The sequence below is a fragment of the Periophthalmus magnuspinnatus genome, chromosome 5, assembly GCF_009829125.3.
Source record: "Periophthalmus magnuspinnatus isolate fPerMag1 chromosome 5, fPerMag1.2.pri, whole genome shotgun sequence".
NCBI classification, from domain to species: Eukaryota; Metazoa; Chordata; class Actinopteri; order Gobiiformes; family Gobiidae; genus Periophthalmus; species Periophthalmus magnuspinnatus.
In genome coordinates, this window is record NC_047130.1 from 6,033,151 (window position 1) to 6,051,576 (window position 18,426).

Genomic DNA, 18,426 nt, shown 5'->3' on the forward strand with positions numbered 1-18,426 from the left:
CCTCCAGCGTGTCCTGGGTTTTCCCCTGGGCCTCCTCCCGGTGGGACATGCCCTGAACACCTCCCTAGGGAGGCGTCCAGGAGGCATCCTGAACAGATACCCAAGCCACCTCAGCTGGCTCCTCTCGATGTGGAGGAGCAGTGGCTCTACTCCGAGCTCCTCTCGTGTGACCGAGCTTCTCACCCTATCTCTAGGCGAGCACCCAGCCACCCTGCGGAAGAAACCAATTTCGGCCGCTTGTATCTGCGATCTTGTCCTTTCAATTAATCAATTAACTTCCTCCTACCTCTATGTGACAGTGCAACTTTTATGTTTTGCCCACTTGTAACCACCCACTTTTGAGCTTAAAGACAGTATGTGTTGGTTATTTTCACATTCTAGACTGATATAATCTCAAGAGGTGAAATCCATATATGTTTAACCTGATCATTCAAAGCAGTGACAAGGCCCATAACGTCGCAAATTGAATTCTGTCAGCTGGACAAATGTTTTTAAGAGGGAATGCATTTGCCACTCATCAAGTAGCTTCTTCTGACAGGGTTCTGAAGGTTACGGACTTAAATATCTGTCTGAAGACAGGAGCTAACTACACTCAAACTATAACAAATGTTGTTAATTCCTCCCTTCAGACACATAGTTAAGGGAATGAGTTTCAGAAACCTGTCAGAAGCACCTTGGATGAGATATGAAACATATTCACTTTCAATACAGTAATAGGCACTTCAACATAACAGTCCCATAGAAACTAGTGTGACACACCTTCATCGTCGAGTGAGAGCATGTTGAACTTGACACCGCTCGGCTCCATCCCCACATAACGGTGCACTTTGTCTGTTCCCTCCTCATGGACGGCTATAGCGTACTGCAGAGGCTTCACACAGGACTGCAGGCAGAACGGCTGCTTTGTGTCGCCCACTGAGTGTCTGAGGACAACAAACTGGAATGAGTCAAAATAAGTAGTGTTCAATATATTATGTAGATATATGTGTGTGTTAAAATAGAAAATGTATACATTATCTGTATATGAGGATTAAGTAGTGGTGCATTCACACTTGGACAGTACACACACCACATCAAAGTTGGGACTAAACCTGGCACTACCACTGAGCAAGACCAGGACTAAACCAGGACTTGAACAAGATCAAATCAAACCTACATCAAACTGCGTTCAACACAATTTTGACCAAACCAAGTGTGGATTCATCAGCCTTTATTGTGTCTAAATGAGTCAGGATCCTGGTCAGGAGTACCTAGCTGGAGGAGTAGGTGATAGTGCATTTTTGCTGTGTGGAACGAAGATTATCTGTTTTACAGAGCAGTTAGTAATTTTAGTAATTTATGTTCTGTAGTACTTTTATAACCCTAAAAATATAATTAGTCAACTAATAAACAATGTGGTTGACTTAGACCAGTTACTCAACTATACAACTAAAGGTGAATGGCCCTAGTGACTATAAATTCAAAATTAATACAATTAATTTCAATGAATTTGACTTACATTCCTCAAGAAAAAAATGGTATAAGTCTTATAAAGTTGATATTTACTATATATTGGTATTACAAACTCATTATCAACACTTCTGAATACATCACCAGAATTCAAGAGAGAATTCAAGAAGCTGGTATTTGAAAAACTTGTGCTCAAACTATGTAAAGTGTATCTACGGTCAGAAGGTTGAAAATGTCTTACTATAGCCAGTTTCACAGACTACAGCATCACACCCAGAATTATATTGAAGGTGGATTTGAAGAGCAAGCCCCAGAAGACCAACCCTTTTGTAAAGTTCTCACACAGATTTCACATTGCTCTCTATTGCACCAGTATGTGCATGTGTTTGCTGTACCTCTGACCATCCACTGTACACAGAGAGACACCCCACAGCCCGGGGTTAAACTTGGCCAACTGTGGGATGTAATCAGCCACCTAAAGATGGACAAAACCAGCAGTGGTAAAGATAGTGTAACAAATTAAGAAATCGCAACTGTATTACACACAGTATCTATTTGTTTCAAAGGGATGAAAAATGAGCACCGTTGCAATAACAATTAACTATTCAAAACTAAATATTATATTCCTGGAATACTGAAAAGTACACAAAATGATGCCTAAAATGCCCAAATGTCTAAAAGTGACTGTTACTGACAAAAATCTTTCTAGCCATGGTGCAAAACATCCACAGAGATATATTATCCCAAACAATGTTAAAAAGTAAACAGTCTTTTTTTTTTGCCATCATACAGGGCAGTAGTAAAACTGGTTTTCTGTTTTTCAACTGTTGTACCTTTTCACATACTTTAAGGGGAGACAAAAAGCTCGGAATTACCTAAAAACTTTAATTTAATACTGATAATTTGGGCAGTTAATGTATGTTTCCTTTGGAGTGTAGATTTGTTTACATTAGCAACTAGAATCAATATGGCAGCAGATGGCAAAAAACAATAAGCAGCTGGTACTACAGGTAAATTTATCACACTATAACACTTTAACATTAGGCTAACTGAAAATCCCATTATGTGTGGCACCACAATCCTGAGCTCTATAAACACACAACTGAAACCCATTAATAAATTAATAAAAATGTTGTTGTTGCATTTATTTTATAGATTTAACCCTTACTTTTCCACTCGTTTGCTTCTCCACTCTGTAGTAGATTTCATTTATCTGCTTTGCAAAAATATCAAACTCCGGGATAATGAATTTCTTCCTGAAGGCTTGTATCAGCAGGACAATGTTTCCACCCATGCACCTGAAAACTCAAAGAGACATCACAAACTCAGAAGAGCACAGCGCCTTTTATGAACAATGTTGCAGTCTGTGTGGGTGTAGGTTCATTTTAAGGATGGAAACAGAAAACAACTTTACAGGGCCTACACATTTTGCCTTCTGTATTCTGTCTTGCAATCAGAATGGCTAATTGAAATGCTCTAAATGTGCAGTTTATGGCCTAGATCAATTATGATTATAATTATCACTCACATAAATTCCAATAATGTGTTATAAAAATGAATGAGTATGTTTTTATCTGTTAGTTTTGGAAAATAATAGTTTGTATCAATATAAAACTGTGGGAAAAGGCATACAAAACAGGGTATTAGTTTTAATTGGCAATGGAAATGTTCTATCGACAAGTCTATAAATAAATGTGGAAACAACAGGCCAGATAGAGACGGCAAGTCTTTCATTAAAATAGATTCTTGTTGAAGGTCAGACTAAAATAGCTCAATTCATACCCACACAAGGAAAAAACAAAATCACACTTCTGTTGCAGAGGATTTATAAAGGTCATTTAAAAACACAGATGATTGTGCAATCAATGGATGTCTTAATAATAATGTGACAATAGTGACATATAAAGCTGCTGCATTAGGAACACTATAAATAAATAAACATACAATTTCGTTTGGATGGTCATATTAATGCCCTAATCTGAAATTCCCAAATATATGTATTAGTGGATGAGTATTTGTCCTTGTATCACCTGTGGAACAAGTCTCTGTCCATCATGACGTCCCCGACTGACTCCCTCACAACCTGACGTAGCTTCTCCATACACTCCCTGAGGCGAGGGTCGGAAGGGTGCAGACCGGTCTTTTTCAGGGCCTGAACAATGGGTTAAACATTCATATTTTCTCATATTACATGTGACATACACCACAAGATTAAGGATACTCTGAGTTTTATCTACCTACTGAGTTAAACTGAGCTATGGGGACTTGCTCTTTTCCTCCTGTGATGGTGTAGAAGAGCATGTCTTCCACTCCAGAGCTTTGGGACTTTGAGGGGACATTTCTGTTAGAAACAAAATGAATACAAAATAATATGCTTTTATAAAATATTTCTGTAATCAAACATAACATACGTTGCATCATATATTATGTATAGAGTACATATAGAGTACTGGTACTGGCAACAACACTTAACCTAAGACGATAAATTGAAGCACTTAACCTACATTATAACCTAGATTATAACTGGCTATGTGGAAGAGGACTTTTTTTTCTTTTTATTTGAGCCTATTACACATTTCTTATCATATCTATAACACATACATTCATTCTGTATTTTCACTAAATGCAAAAAAAAGCCTATTCACATATTTTTGAGTATTATTTCTGCCTATACTTTCTTCGTCCATCTTTGGTATGGTGAATTTGGCGGCTGGGCTCAGCAAAGCCACTGTAAACACTCACAGTTTGAAAAGATCCAAGTGTGAAGCGGGCCGTCGGTGCAATCCATCCGACACTGAGCTCTCACTGCACCGCGGATGAACCAGGAAAATCTCCTTGGCAGCTTCCACATTTCTGGAGGTAATTTGTGATCTTTTGGTAAGGCTTTTGGTAAGGCGCAGGGCTCTCAGACAGTGCATGGCGACTGTGTCAGTGGCAAAAAACATGAGTAAATATTTCAGTCAACAGCCAGCAAGGGGTCACGACAGAACCTACAGTCAAAAGTACACGTTTGGAAACTTTAGATGCATTTAAGTACGGCACGGAAGATACAGGTCTCAATCTGTTTGCGTTATGATTAAAGTAGAAAACGATGAATGCTGTGCGTAATCTGTGCGTAAAGACAAAGCTCAGTAGAGGCTAGTAACTTTTTTCCTTTAAGAAATTAATGGATCAAAGCTAAACCTACCTTATGGTGAGATATGCAAGTAAACACACAATGCTACTAGCTTCTTTAGAAAGCAGCAGCTAGGCCTGAAATAACTCTTTTAACACTAGGACAAGACAAGCACCTGTTGATCATAGAGCCATAACATGGTGCGACACGTGCTGCTTCAGAGCTGGTGCCGCAGCCAATCAGCTTGAACTATTACTATGACGCAACAAAACAATTCATTTTCCTAAAAGCCTTTGACCTGTGCCCTCAGATTACATTTTATTTTTAGGACATGGTTGCACAATTAGTTGAACTGCAGCATACCACTAATTGCTCAATACTGTAAAAGCTGGACTGATATGGTTAATAAAATAGTTATAATGTAAGTATTTATTTGGTTACACATAAGTTATTGACTAAATAAAAAGTACTCAAATACTACAATACACTGCCAATATAAAGTTTTGCCTAGAGAAATTAACAAATCTAACTGCTGCTTGTAAAGATAAAGCTGCTTGACAGGCACGATGGGAATTACAGCTCCATCTAGAGGATCTAAATTGCTATTAGATTTAATATTGCACAATTAATCTGGATTTTAGTTGAGTCTGGGGAAATAACATATCCATCTTTATCTGCTTTATTATGACGGCATAATACAATAATAGAATAACATAATTTGTAAGGCAACAACGAGTTATGTAGGCATTTCATATTTCTTCATTGTTCTATATTAACAAACAGAAGAAGGCACTCTAGGCTAATGGCACTGATAACAAATTGGTTACACAGTAAAATGGTACTTCCATAAATACACATAAAAGTACAGATTGCATATTTTTCAGTTTAAAGGTTCACTGTAAAAAAAAAAAAAAAATTCTGGTGGGGAGCCCGTTCCAGAATATGGCGTTATATTTCTTTATGTTAACAAGAAGGTGACGCTGCCAGGTCGTATTAACAGGTCAGATCTGTGGACCGGTAAGCTCACTCACAGCAAGAATGGTTGTATTTTTAATCACTAACGCACATGTGATAGAATAAATGTATAACAGATAAGTTGTGAAACATACTAGTCAAAGCAAAAATATTTCCAGTGAGACATGCACGTGGTGGACCCATAACCAGAAAAGTTACATCTTTTTGTTGCAACTTTAACCTCTGTTTGCAATTTAAAACAACACAACATCGTAAATCGGATCTTGACTTAGACGCTTTTTGAGGGACGTGGCAGCACCAGCTTGAGTCCCAAGTCCACCACGAAGGAGGGCATGTATGAGAGGGGGATCCAGATGAGCTTGGCGTCCCACCCAGCGCTGTACCTGGTCCTGGGATGGGCAGCGGATACAGCGTGCTCCATACAGTTGGTTACTTTTGAGAGGTCGGAGTCGCACACAATACCCATGATCAACCTCTGCACTTTGATGTCTAGGAATAAATTGAAAATGTTATTCTAGCATCTAGTATATTCAGTGTATTTTTAAATGAATGAAGTTGTCCAGAACTGGAGGAAAAGTGGCTCAAATGGTAGTTGTTGTTGTTGTTGATGAGTTATATATGATCTGATCAGATGCTGTCCTTGGGCAAGACACGTTACCCCACACATTATGCCTTTGTTTGAATGTAGTGTGAGTGACTAATGTCTCGTGGCAGCTGTAATGAGTATAGTGAATAAATATTGCAGTTTAACATAACAATTAAAGTTAATGGATACCATTAGAGTGTGCATTAAATTGCAATATTAGAGCAATAACTTGATATATATATATAAAAAAATAAATAAATGTGTACTAGGAATTATTTGACATATAATTTTTATGTAATATTTTGGGTGAGATCAAAGCATTTGCAACTACAGCCATTTTACCAACTACAATAGCAGTGCAATATTTCTAGGCAAGATAGTACATTTCACACCAACTTAGCCAAAGCATTTTAAATTTGAATAGGCTATAGCTTTTTAGACATTCAAAGCCAATTTACTAATTTGATGCATTATTCATCCATTCCCCATATTGTACACCCAACTATGGATCCCGTTGATTGCTGCAATTAGCCTGACAAGATTGGAACCACTAACCATATAGTTAACGGGTGAGTGCTTATCTCAGTGCAGGTGCAGAGTAACAATTATCATCAAGTATCTGTTTAGTTGCAAACACCCAAGTTGTCATTTTTCTTAAGTGTGCAGTATGTTACCACTTCATATAATAACTACACCTTAATTAGCCTTAATAAAGCATAGACAAAGATTTAATACTGAACAAATAGCTTATTAAGAATAACTGAGGCTAATTAACGAATTAAAGGCGCTAAGATTTTTACATTCTTGGAAACTTGAAAAATAGAGCTCATTCATTTAAAAAAGTAATTATAATCATTCACCAGAGTGAGTTTATAAGCACTTTTCACAACTTTCAGTGATGAGAGCAGAGATTACCATCACAGGTAGCAACAATTAGCATGCTAGCTGTGCACTTCCTGATTATTATTATTATTATTATTATTATTATTATTATTATTATTATTATTATTATTATTATTATTATTATTATCAGATGCAGACAGAACACAGTGGTCTTATTGTGACCTGCTTATGCAATATATCTGTACTGGGGAAAGATGAATTTTGCTCAAATACATGGGAAAAAATTAGGTGCAGGATCTTTAACTAAGAGATTATGGTAAGGAGTAAAGGTATTTGTTAAGTAATTTATGAATTAAGTCTTAATTGTTCATGCTTTATTTAGGCTAATTAAAGTGTAGTTATTATAAAGTGTTACCCACAGTATTAGCTGTAGTACTCACACTTGTCCAGGTACTTGTCCCCGTAGCTGGCCTTCACTTCTGGGCTGAGCTGGTTCCAGAGGCGGTGCAACTCTCTCTCAAGAGGCTCCAGACTAGTCACGGCTGTCTTGAAAAACCCCGGTTCAATGATGCACACGTTCACACCGAAGTTGTTTATATCCCTCCTGGAAACACAAGGCGAGGCAAGAAAATGAAGTGGACAACAATAGAAGGCCTGTGCCAAGTTTAATAAAGGGCAAAGTAATTGGAGTCATGCAGTATAAAAGAATATTCAATTTAATTTTGAGAGATATGGACCTGCATGGTGAGGTTACTACAAAGAGACCGGGAGGGTACACAAAATCAGTATTAGTATTTTTTGATAGGCTGTTGAGTGCTATGTAGATAGAGGAAGGCACTAAACATAAAATACTGACAAATTAAACAATATACTTGAACAGAGGTGGGTAGCACTCACTTACATATGTCTGAGTAACCTTCTTGAGAAATTCTACTTTTCAGAGTATTTTTCTAGCTGCATGTTTTTACTCTTACTTGAGTAATATTTTGGGTTACTCTACCCACTGGGAGTACATTCATAAGTGACAAAAGCTTAATCTTGAAAATAATAAACTACAGTATTTGACCTTTGTGTTTCTTGCACTTCTCCTTCAGATTTGAGTTTGTCTCATGTTTGTCTATCCTTTGAAAATAATGTGCGCATTAATTAATACACTTGGTTGCTATGCCGACAAGTTGATGTGAAAGTTCTTTTCCTCAGTTACTGGTCTGTTTGTGGAGACTGGCTCTAATGAGCTGCTGTTGTTTTGCTCTTGTTTTGGTGGGAATTACAGCCTACAGTAGTCCTTGTGTTCAGAAAATAAACAACCAGAAGAAATTCATTAGAGCCAGTCTCCAAAACAGACCAGTAACTGCAGAACAGAACCTTCACATCAATTTGTCGGCATAGCAACAAAAAGTCACACACAAAAGCACTTATATTAACAACACAAACAGCTACGAGAACAATAAAAGTGTCAACTCTGGACTAATTATTCCAGGAAAAGCAATAACATCTTTGAGTAGCCAGTCAGGTGGTGGATGAGAAAAGTTACATAGTGCATCTTTAACTCACAGTAGTCCCCATATTAAAGGCTAATGACAGAAAAGTGCTTCTGAAAAAATGAACAGTGAATTTGTGTAGCCTCCACGTTACTTTGTAGTAATCTCACTAAACAGGTCCATATCTGTCTCAAAATAAAACTGTGTGGCAAATCCTGCACTAAAAGCAGAGTGCACATTTTGCTCTCTCTAAAACTCTTTTTTACTTGGTTTGATAAGTGGTAATTCCAGATAACACTTTTTTAATAGTTTCCACACTTTATAAATTCACCTGAGACAGTCAGAGAAAGCCTCCACTGCAAACTTGGAGATACAGTATCCGCCTCCGTTCGCAGCCACGCGCCCCAGCACTGACGCCACATTCACAATTCGACCCCGGGCTTTCTTGATGAGGGGCAGAAAGGTCATCGTCATGGCGATCACTCCATCCATGTTGACTTTGAGCGTGCACTGGAAGTCCTCGATTTTCATCCACTCAGACGGACCCATGGGTAACGCCCGGCCTGCATTGTTGACAATACCCCAAAGTCCTGAAAGAGACAGAAAAACAAAGTGAAATTTTGTGTGAAAGAAAAAAAGTACATTAAATTTGAAGTGAGTTGTTAACAATAATTAAGTAAATTCTAATAGTAAATCTGACTGCCCTACACTTCAATCACAGACTGTTGGGCCATTTACGATCTCTTTATATCATAAAAAGGCTGGTAATATCAGTCCCAGCTCTGACCAGTGCAGGCTGTCATATTGTCCTTGAGCAAGACACTTCACCCACCTTCCCTATGTATGAATGCAATCTGTGTAAGAGGTTGGTGGTGGTACAAGGGGCCAGTGGTTAAGATTGGTATCATTGCTTCAGTCAGTACATCCAGTACTGTCAATGGAAGTTACAACAATCTAGTGTGTGAAGTGAATGAATAATACAATGTAAAACAATTTGTGTATCTTAAAAGGGGCTTTATAAAATTCATTGTTGGATTGTTATAAAGTAAGCAATGAGTGTATCATATTTTGTGTTGTTTTAGAGATGTTTAGTAGTAGTTAGTAGCAATAGTTTTAAATATATTTATCATATTCATTTATTTAATATGGATATTGCAATTACACTCGATAAAAAAACAAAAACAGATGCGTTGTTTAAAGTGTTATACCATAACTTCTTAAATATAAAACTAGCAAAGGCAATACATTCAGGAATAATCACTCTATACTTTCCAAGTTGATATTCACCATTTATTTTTGGTTAAATAATAAAAAAGAAAAAAGAAATTGAGTTCCTAAAACTTATGGTTCTACTAATATCTCTGGGAATAACTGACTTTTTTTCTAGGTCTAGGTTTTTTCCTGCTCTTGTAGTTGCTGGATAAATGCAATTTCTTATTAACCTATAACAGTAGCCCAACCTAGACAAACAGTGCACTGATGATGTCTAGATTAGGGTTGTCACAGGTATGGAAAATCAGACACTAACCGATACTGAAACTAGCATCAAAACGAGAAGCTCATTTGCAGGTATGATACTAAAAAAGTCACATTCACTGTATCAGAACAAGTATAAGACACATAGACTAGTATACACCCATGGACCACTATGGAACCTACCTGAACTACTGAGGGATTACACAGATATAAGGCCACATGGTAATATAAGAGAAAGTACTATTAATTAATGTTGAAAATTGCATTCTGCTGCGTAAAGAAGAGGGTTTTTTGTTATCATTGTGGTATCAGTATCAAGTATCAAGTCTATTCCTTAGTATCAAAATCGAGTTTGAAATGTTTGTCATTTTATTGTGCAAACACTGGATCACTTCACTAGATCATAGCAAAAACACAAAGTAATGTTAAGTAATTTTTTAACCCTAACTCATTTTGATCATGTTTAGAACTACTAGCCTATAAAACAACTTTTCTTACCCTTATCTCCAACTTCTTTCTTGGTCCACTCCATTGCTTTCTGTATACTGTCCTGGCTGGTCACGTCTAGCAGGACAGTCTTCAGCTTGGAGCTCGCTACTCTCTTCAGATCATCGCCCCCTTTCTCCGTCAGGCACCCGGCCAGCACACGGAAACCTTTACGATCCAACTTCTTACAGAGAAGGTTCCCGAATCCCGTATCACAGCCAGTCACAAAAACATATTTCTCACCGATGTTATCAATTTCAACACTGTCTCTGTACAGCCAGACAAGCACCCAAAGGACCGCGAATGTGCTGAAGATGTACAACCATGCATTTTCCCTAAAAAAGTAGACATAATATTAGTTTATAGTGGAGGTTTTCAGGTTCTCCTTTCTGTATACACTCTGCACACCTGACTGGGCGACAGGTGCATTGGAGGAGAGAAACTTTTAAGAAAACTCCCGCACACAGTCTTACTCTGGGTTCATTTTTATTAGTACAAGGTTTCAGTCCCTCTGACCTTCCTCAAATATGTGATCAGCCCCTTCTGCTCCTCTTAAATAGTCTAAGTTAATAAGTTAAGGGACTGCCTGCTCAAGAGTCCCAACCCATCAGAAAAAAATAAATTCACAATTAGCCCTCAATGTAACCGCAATATTGTACGTAATTCCAGACGTTCCTCAGTTAATAATAATACAGATTTTTAGCACCCTAAAAAAGTAACAACTGCTTTTCATTATTCTGACATGTTTTTTTTAATAAGTGGCACATCAAAGAGTTTACATGAACCCCTCTCACAGCTCAGAGGGAGGGCAAACTCTTCATTACAAACACTTTTTTACATCATAACAATACATTAAACAACGATTCATCATTTAAGCCTTTGGGCCAAGACTTTGTAAAGTAAAAATCCAATAGGCTTCTTGTCACTTTAATGCAGGGTCAGGGTTGCCTCCCTTTGGCGGAGAGTCGATGTCTTAGCGCCTTATTGTGCTTTTGTGTTTACTTAAGCGGATTTCAGTTTTCGTGTCGTTTTAACAACATACGCAAAATCGCATGGGCAGCACAGTGGGTAAACATGAGTGGACATGCTTGTAATGATACTCCTAATGGGGAAGTTCTTTCTGGTAGAAGGGTGACAGAAATGGGAAGTGTTTGTAGTGTTATGGCAGTAAGCGCAACTACCGCATCTATAATTGCCATTAGGAATACAGACAAGGAGAGTTTGTGCATCTGGTGTATTCCTGTTATGGGAGAAGTCTGAATGTACCAAGATGTCTCTCAGGTTTCTGCCTCTTCTGTAGGTTAATAGAGATAGAGTGGGTCTTTGTATATTTGGGACAATTCTGGATCAGTCTTTAATATGAGCCAGTGTTTCAAAATAACTGATTTGATTTTGTGGCTGAGGGGTGAATACACATTGTTAAATATTGCAGAAAAATGTCTCTCATTTTTAGAGAATAGCCTGGTTTCATCTCTGTTGACCTCTGTGGCTTGGCACACTTTGGCTTTTAGGAAGACCTCTGTTTAAGGATGCAGGGTGCGCACTCGTGGCCAGTAGAAGAGTTTTTGATACAGTGTTGTACTTAAGAGACCACCCCTCACTTTGACCCACATGTCGAAAAAATGTATTTTCTTTTAACTGTATTTGCATGTGAAGGAGCTGGAGGACGTGTCTGGGGTAAGGGAAGTCTGGGAGTCTCTGCTTAGACTGCTGCACTATAACCTGGCCCTGGATAAGCAGAAGAAAATGGATGGATGTATTCGCATGTGAATTTAAGATTAGGTTTGAAATTAATGTTTAGTCAAAGTCACAAAATCTATTACTTGCTCATGATTGCCTTGAAAAACACTTTGATTCAAAAAACACTACTGTTGCTTGAAATAACCCATAGCCTATTGGCCTATAGATTGGGTGTGCATATAGTGTCCACGCTCGTACCCGACACTTGGTAAAATGTCTTATTCAAACTGCAGTAATTAGCCTATATTTCATAACAAAAGTCTGCAAGTTTAGGAGGAATTCTGTCAGGGATTTCTTGGACTGTTTGTAGATAAAAGTCCATTGCGCCCAGCCCCTTCTCATGTGGGATATTGGTGTAAAGACTGTCCATTGTGGCTAGATATGCGTCTTCAGCGAGATCAGTGATTTCTGATATTTTATTGATGAAATCTGTAGAATCTTTCACATATGCTGTCTGTTTACATGTTCTTTTATATAACAATCCACATTTTCCAACAGAGGAGCTAATAACAAACCAATCTGTGCTATGATGGGACTACCAGATGGGTTATAGCCATGAGCGCAGTCATTGTCATTGAGGTTGTATTAGTTTGCATGGGGCTGCTGATCGTGACAGCAAACATGTTCTACTGATGGATAGTGATAATGTCATTCTCACAGATGGGGGGCAAAAGCCAGATTTCCCTATTGATTACATTGTACTTGTACCCAGAAACTCACCAAAAATGCATGTGAAATCAGAGCAGTCTAAAGTCCCCAGACATTAATAGTGAGCTAGAGGTCAAGTCTGCGGTGGAATTTGCTGTTTCACTGTCAGATTGCAGATAGGTTGACCTGGTTTATTGCTAATATCTCTGTAATCACTGGACCTACCCACATCAGTCAAAAACTGCCAAAACAGAAATGATTTTTTCACAATAGCTTCAGAACGTGGGGCCCTTAGTCAACCCCAAAGATGTGACTGGTGTCAGTTTAATGGACTTTAAACCATAAGATTAATAAGGTACGTTTGTGGAGCTGATCCCTAACAAATAATAAAAGGGTTCAACATTTTTGGATTATAAATTTGGATATTTATTTCAAAAACAGTAAATCAACCATAGTTACATAGGCCCATGCCCTCCATCTATGACATCATCAAATTCCTCAATGTTAACACAACCAAATACCGGTAATTCATTTGTTTTTGCTGTTATATGCAATGTTTTGAGATATATTTTCAAAAGATATATTTGGTTTAAATTGTTAATCGCTATGGCAACAGTCCTCATGTTTTCATTATCCTGAAACCCACAGATTTTGAATGTAAAAAGTACCGTAAATGTTTTGTTTTTACTTACCCTAAAAGATCATATATTATCTGTGTGTCCATGCTGCTGGGGCAGTTCAAACTGTCTGGAGTTTGGAGACCTGTTGGAAAAACATTGCGCAAATACTGATAAGACAAGCTAGAATATCTGGTTAACTGGGTTGCTGTGGAACTTTAGATTTCATAATATCACAAAGTATGATCAAAAAGGTGGTGTAATATGTAACTGCATTCAACACATGAGAAATCTTTGGTTAATGCTCTTACATGGGGAGAGAGGTATTTGACGCGGAGGGGGCCTACGGGGAGAAGGCTGCATTGTTTTGAGGTATAAATTTAATGCCTGTGACAAAGCTGCTTAAAGTGCTCAGGGCTCAGACCAATTATTTTTTCAGGCAGAGCATAAGAAGCAAACACATTATAATGGGAGGGAAGCGTAATGTGCTGCTGCTGTTTTTTCAATTTCCGTTTTGAAACAGCAGTAATATTTTAAAGTGAAAAAAAAAAAAATGCTGGCTTAGAGTCTCCCAAGTCTTAAAGTTGGTTAGTGCTGTTGGAGACAGTTTGGTATAGTATATAGTATAGTTGTAGCAGTAGTAGCAGCAGTACTAGTAGTAGTAGCAGCAGTACTAGTAGTAGTAGTAGAAGTACTGTAACTGTAGCAGCTGTAGTAGTCATTCTAGTAGTAGTCATTCTAGTAGTAGTATTAGCAGTAGTAGTAGTAGTAGTAGTAGTATCAGAAGCAGTTGTAGCAGTAGTAGTTGTAGTAGTCATTCGAGTCATAGTAGTAGTAGTAGTAGTCGTCGTCGTCGTCGTCGTCGTCGTCATAGTAGTAGCAGATAACTGTAGCCTATCCCACATTGCAAAGTTACTACGAATTAACAGAACTTTGGTGCGTGAGGCAGAGTAAACAAAAACAAAGTTATTTCTGAATCTTTTTTTTGTTCTTTTTGTATTAAAAAAGCTACAACTGCTCCTACACATAACAATGGTTTATCATAACAATATGCATGTTCAAGCATGTGTAGTAATAAATACATACAATTTTTGCATATTCAAATTATATAATATAAAAAAGAAACAAAAAAATCTCAGTTTCAATTAAAAAACTTAAGATAACTTGAATCCTAAACATATACCCTTCTGTACCTTTGTGGGCTTACAGAGTGATTATAGAGTATCTTCAGCTATGCTCCTACCTTGTTTTGAGGTGATGTTGGCACTTCCACACCTTTCCCTTTCTGGTCTCTCTTGTGTTTTAGCTCCACGAGGCTGGGCCCAGGAGCCTTTATCCCTGTGGTTGATCCTTTAAGACAAGTCCGCGATCTGTAATCCACAATCCGTAACACTGGGTTTGTGTAAGTGTGTGGGGAAAACGCTGACGTTTCACTGGCAAACATGAACATGAATGGGTTGTTTTATGGTCCCACTAGATTGCAGCAAAGAAGTATTTTACCTTATGTTTTGCCTGGCCATAAATACTTGTAATATTGATGTTGTAGGGTGTGTTCGTATCCAGCTGTCATTTCAAACTGTAGAAAAAAATAAACAATGCATTAACCTCACATTACCTCTCTATGTTGGTTGCCAGTTATGACAGATACGCGCATGTGTGTTACATTACCACATGTAGTGACATAACTCCAGCCAAATCGCACTCTTTGGCAAACATTTTTAGCTCCTTGGTCTGATTACAAAAATGCGTTTGCAAAACGTTCCACCTAAAAAGCATCATAATCTTCTATTATACCAGCTGTAGTTCTGAAAATAGTTGAGGCAGATTTAGTCACATACATTTAGTATTGGGTACGTGTGTTGTGTGGTTTCAATTAATTACAATGTATGTGTATAAAGCATTCTTATTTTTGCTTAGTTTTAGGACAGGAAGGAAACAACTGGATATTCATTTTGATTCCTGTTGTTTAGAAAATAGATTTAAATCTTCTGCACAAAATAAAGCGCTTTGAGTGCCTCGAAGGTAGAAAACTGCTATATAAAAATGTGACCATAATAGTAGCTTTTTAATCGTCATGTTGTTTATTTTTATAGGATTTTTTTTTTTTCAAGATTAGTACCAATTCAAATTAGCATATTGCTTTGATACAAGTTTTAGTTTTGATTAGTATCTGGGTATTGACTTGTATGACAACACTAATCACTGCTGGGGGAAAAAAGTCATATGTAAACATTGTAATCATTGGGAATATGTTAACATTTATTTTAAGGGTTCAAGCTGTACAAATAACATTATCAAAACACACTGCATTACAATTGTTTTACTTTAAATATTTCGCCTTGTAAAACATATTGGCCATTCTCTAAGCAGTCCTTCAGTTTTATCAGCCCAAATTCTTTCAGAGTTCACACAAACGATGGTACCATGATCCAGAGCTAATGAGGCAACGTCTTCATATTATCCCGATACATTTGGTAGTGGAAAGTCTCTTCTTTCTGGCACTACGTGGATGCCGTTTGGAGCTGACCTTTATGCACATACTCCAAGGCTGTGGCGATGGTTCTCATGTCCAGTTCAATACTACGAGCCCAGTTCTCTACATCACCTATTTCCTGACAAAAAATAAAAACAGAATGATAGTATGCTTATCAATATTAAGGGAAATTTGCAAAATAAGTGTTTAAAGGTGCACTATGTAATATTTTCTGGTTGAAACTTCTAAATTTTTACATGAAAATAAGCAGGCCAAGTCTGTGAGGTAACCGTACTCACATACTTGTATGTTTTTTAAGGATTTTTTGAGAAATAAAAACATTTGTAATTAAATAAATGCTAGATAGACATGTTTAATGCCATAGTATTACACATAATGCATGTTCAAAAATTCTTGTTTGAATACAGGACCCAAATTTGACATTATTATTATATTTACACTGTCACTGCCAATGTCACATCCTATACCAAGTAACTTTTTATAATTATATAATACCCTTTATGGCACACATATTTTATGATTTCCCTAAATAATAAAACCTGAACACTGTCAATCCAGTAAAGATGATGTGATGGTGTAAATTCAATTACTGTTGCACCTGCCAAATCCTCTCAGACCGACTCACCAGTGACAAGGCTTCAATGAGACTAATCTGATTTCCTCATCAAAAAGCTGTCCCCTTGCGCCTGAATTCACTTTTATTACTTAACAGTGCATCGAGTGAGTGTAATAGTATTGTACAGTATCAAAATTAAAGGGCGACAGTAACTTTTCTTGTCCACCACCTACTTGTCTCCATGGAGATTTGCCTGGAATGTTTCACACAATATGGAATTAAACATATTTAACTAGAGGTAAGATCTGTGGAAAGGTGGCTGCACTCACAGTAACAATGCATATTTTGAAGGTACTCTTTAGCTTAATAAGAACGCTGTAATTGAATAAATTTAAGACAGATAAGTTTAATGTCATATTGTGAAATGTTTCAACTTTTAAGCAAAACAATAACATCTCCTTGGAGAGAAAGTAATGAGCCTCCCACCAAAAAGGTTACACAGACTACCATTAAAACATAAAATAAACCACACTGTATTTTGCCATATAACCTACCTTTAGGGCCTGGTTAAAGCCCTCCACCACACTGATCCACTGAGCAGTCTGCTTGGAAAACTGGCTTGCTTGGACTTGCAGTGTCTTAACTTCATGGTCCAGTTTACGTTGATTCACATATGCCTGGGCCACTCTAGGTTTGTACAGAAAAATAATAATAGTAGTTAAGCAAAACTCTTCTTGAGTAGTTAACACATACACACCAAGATGACTTTGTGGTATTGTTTGGCAAATATGTTATACTGTAAAACCCAATCTAGTTCTTTCCAACATTTCACAGATTAATCTTTGTTCTGGCACAATCTATAAGCCGATTTCATTCTTGCATCACAGGTTTTCAAAACTTATTGAGATATTATTAGTTTTACCACATGAGCTATTTGCCTTAATAGAATCCAGTGCAAAAGCTAGTCATGTTACTTTATAAGGCAAAGTTAATGAGATTACCCAACATTCAGATGGTCTACCAGGGCTTCTGTCAGGCATGTGGCTGCAGCTATAGCCTCACGTCTGCGTTTTTCTGCAACAAGAAACATCTTGTTAAGACATGATTAGATCATATGCAGCAGGGACTGCTACCTAAAAGCAGTCTGTTCTGAACCATAGTCACAGGAAAGGTCCTGTATTTAGCTTCTACAGCTTCTTTTTGTTACACATATTTCTCAGTATAAGCTGCTTAAAAAAACTGCTGAATTATATTGCATAGAGTCAGCACATAGTATTAAGAAGATTGCCTTTCCCTCCTGAGAATGTCATTTTTATTTCATAAAACTGGTGACGATTATGGTTTAACCAATTGTTATTGGTTGTTTACAGATGTTAGAATGCAATGTCATACTCCTAGATGGGAGGCAAGAGATTCCTATGCTCAAGAGCAAGTTTACCATATTAACTACATTGTAGTTTCATTATATCAAAAGGAAAATTCACAAATTGGACCTCATCATTTCTACTAGTGCCTAGGCCCTAGAACTCACTATATTGCAACAGAAATCTGGATTTTAACAATATTAATTTCAGCTGCCTGACATCTGTTTTAAATATTACTGTAGTCACCCTACAAACTATAGATTTATTCGACGTTAATGTAAAAGCTGCGAGCCACTGAAAGGAGACCCGAGATTTGTTTTTAGCTTAAAGTATAGTTAGCATTAGCCCTTGTCACTTACCTTGCAGCTCTTTTCGCTCGTTTTGCTTCGCCTGGTGCTCCTTCAGTAAGCGAGACAGCATCTTCATTGGATAAACAGTATGTTACAGATACCTTTAAACAGGACTGATGATCATGTCAATCAAAAAACAAAGAGCGTTCAGATATTCAACACAAAACGCTCGGAACCATGGACAGAGTCACGGGATCTGACGTCATCTGTAGGCGTGTACTGAGTGTCGCTCACTTATTACAGGAG

The 18,426-nt window shown here is 37.5% G+C and overlaps 4 protein-coding genes across 6 annotated transcripts in view; 1 reads left to right on the plus strand and 3 right to left on the minus strand.

Annotated features, from left to right (window-relative positions):
- The window catches only part of gls2b (glutaminase 2b (liver, mitochondrial)), a 16,639-nt gene extending 11,868 nt beyond the window's left edge, over window positions 1-4,771 (minus strand). The window contains exons 1-7 of one of the 2 annotated variants that reach the window (XM_055221674.1): window positions 4,637-4,771; window positions 4,192-4,372; window positions 3,691-3,790; window positions 3,480-3,601; window positions 2,618-2,747; window positions 1,845-1,924; window positions 760-923 (exon numbers count right to left, since the gene is read on the minus strand). In XM_055221674.1, coding sequence (XP_055077649.1) covers window positions 760-923; window positions 1,845-1,924; window positions 2,618-2,747; window positions 3,480-3,601; window positions 3,691-3,790; window positions 4,192-4,367 — 772 coding nt within the window. In that variant the 5' untranslated portion in view covers window positions 4,368-4,372; window positions 4,637-4,771. Of the gene's footprint in view, window positions 1-759; window positions 924-1,844; window positions 1,925-2,617; window positions 2,748-3,479; window positions 3,602-3,686; window positions 3,791-4,191; window positions 4,373-4,636 lie in introns of those variants that run through there. The other variant, XM_055221675.1, reaches the window with a different exon arrangement.
- Window positions 4,772-5,228: 457 nt separating this feature from the next.
- rdh5 (retinol dehydrogenase 5 (11-cis/9-cis)) lies at window positions 5,229-14,982 on the minus strand. 2 transcript variants are annotated; one of them, XM_055221614.1, is made up of 7 exons: window positions 14,917-14,982; window positions 14,660-14,786; window positions 13,492-13,561; window positions 10,424-10,746; window positions 8,781-9,039; window positions 7,409-7,572; window positions 5,667-6,028 (listed from the first exon to the last, which is right to left on the minus strand). In XM_055221614.1, the coding sequence occupies exons 3-7, from the start codon at window positions 13,521-13,523 to the stop codon at window positions 5,808-5,810; spliced, it is 999 nt and encodes a 332-aa protein (XP_055077589.1). In that variant the 5' UTR covers window positions 13,524-13,561; window positions 14,660-14,786; window positions 14,917-14,982; the 3' UTR covers window positions 5,667-5,807. The 2 variants fall into 2 exon arrangements, with proteins under 2 accessions (XP_033822779.1, XP_055077589.1); XM_033966888.2 differs by lacking the exon at window positions 14,917-14,982 and having other exon boundaries at window positions 5,229-6,028; window positions 14,660-14,904.
- tgm5l (transglutaminase 5, like) overlaps window positions 11,552-18,426 on the plus strand; it is a 39,908-nt gene continuing 33,033 nt past the window's right edge. Inside the window, exon 1 of the mRNA XM_055221613.1 lies at window positions 11,552-11,558. Within this exon, the coding sequence (XP_055077588.1) occupies window positions 11,552-11,558 (7 nt within the window). The remainder of the gene's footprint in view (window positions 11,559-18,426) is intronic.
- On the minus strand, window positions 15,649-18,381 carry bloc1s1 (biogenesis of lysosomal organelles complex-1, subunit 1). The gene is made up of 4 exons (XM_033966889.2): window positions 18,190-18,381; window positions 17,468-17,540; window positions 17,021-17,153; window positions 15,649-16,028 (listed from the first exon to the last, which is right to left on the minus strand). Exons 1-4 carry the CDS (start codon window positions 18,254-18,256, stop codon window positions 15,918-15,920), a joined length of 384 nt encoding a protein of 127 aa, XP_033822780.1. The 5' UTR covers window positions 18,257-18,381; the 3' UTR covers window positions 15,649-15,917.

Coding starts and splice junctions, on each gene's coding strand:
- rdh5 (XM_033966888.2), bottom strand. CDS start 13,523: ATGGACACACAGATAATATATGATCTTTTAGG. Junction 10,747..13,491: donor ATAATATATGATCTTTTAGG/GTAAGTAAAAAC, acceptor CTACTTTTTTAG/GGAAAATGCATGGTTGTACA. Junction 9,040..10,423: donor GAAAGAAGTTGGAGATAAGG/GTAAGAAAAGTT, acceptor TGTCTCTTTCAG/GACTTTGGGGTATTGTCAAC.
- bloc1s1 (XM_033966889.2), bottom strand. CDS start 18,256: ATGAAGATGCTGTCTCGCTTACTGAAGGAGCACCAGGCGAAGCAAAAC. Junction 17,154..17,467: donor GTAGACCATCTGAATGTTGG/GTAATCTCATTA, acceptor GTACAAACCTAG/AGTGGCCCAGGCATATGTGA. Junction 16,029..17,020: donor GCTTTAACCAGGCCCTAAAG/GTAGGTTATATG, acceptor ATTTTTTGTCAG/GAAATAGGTGATGTAGAGAA.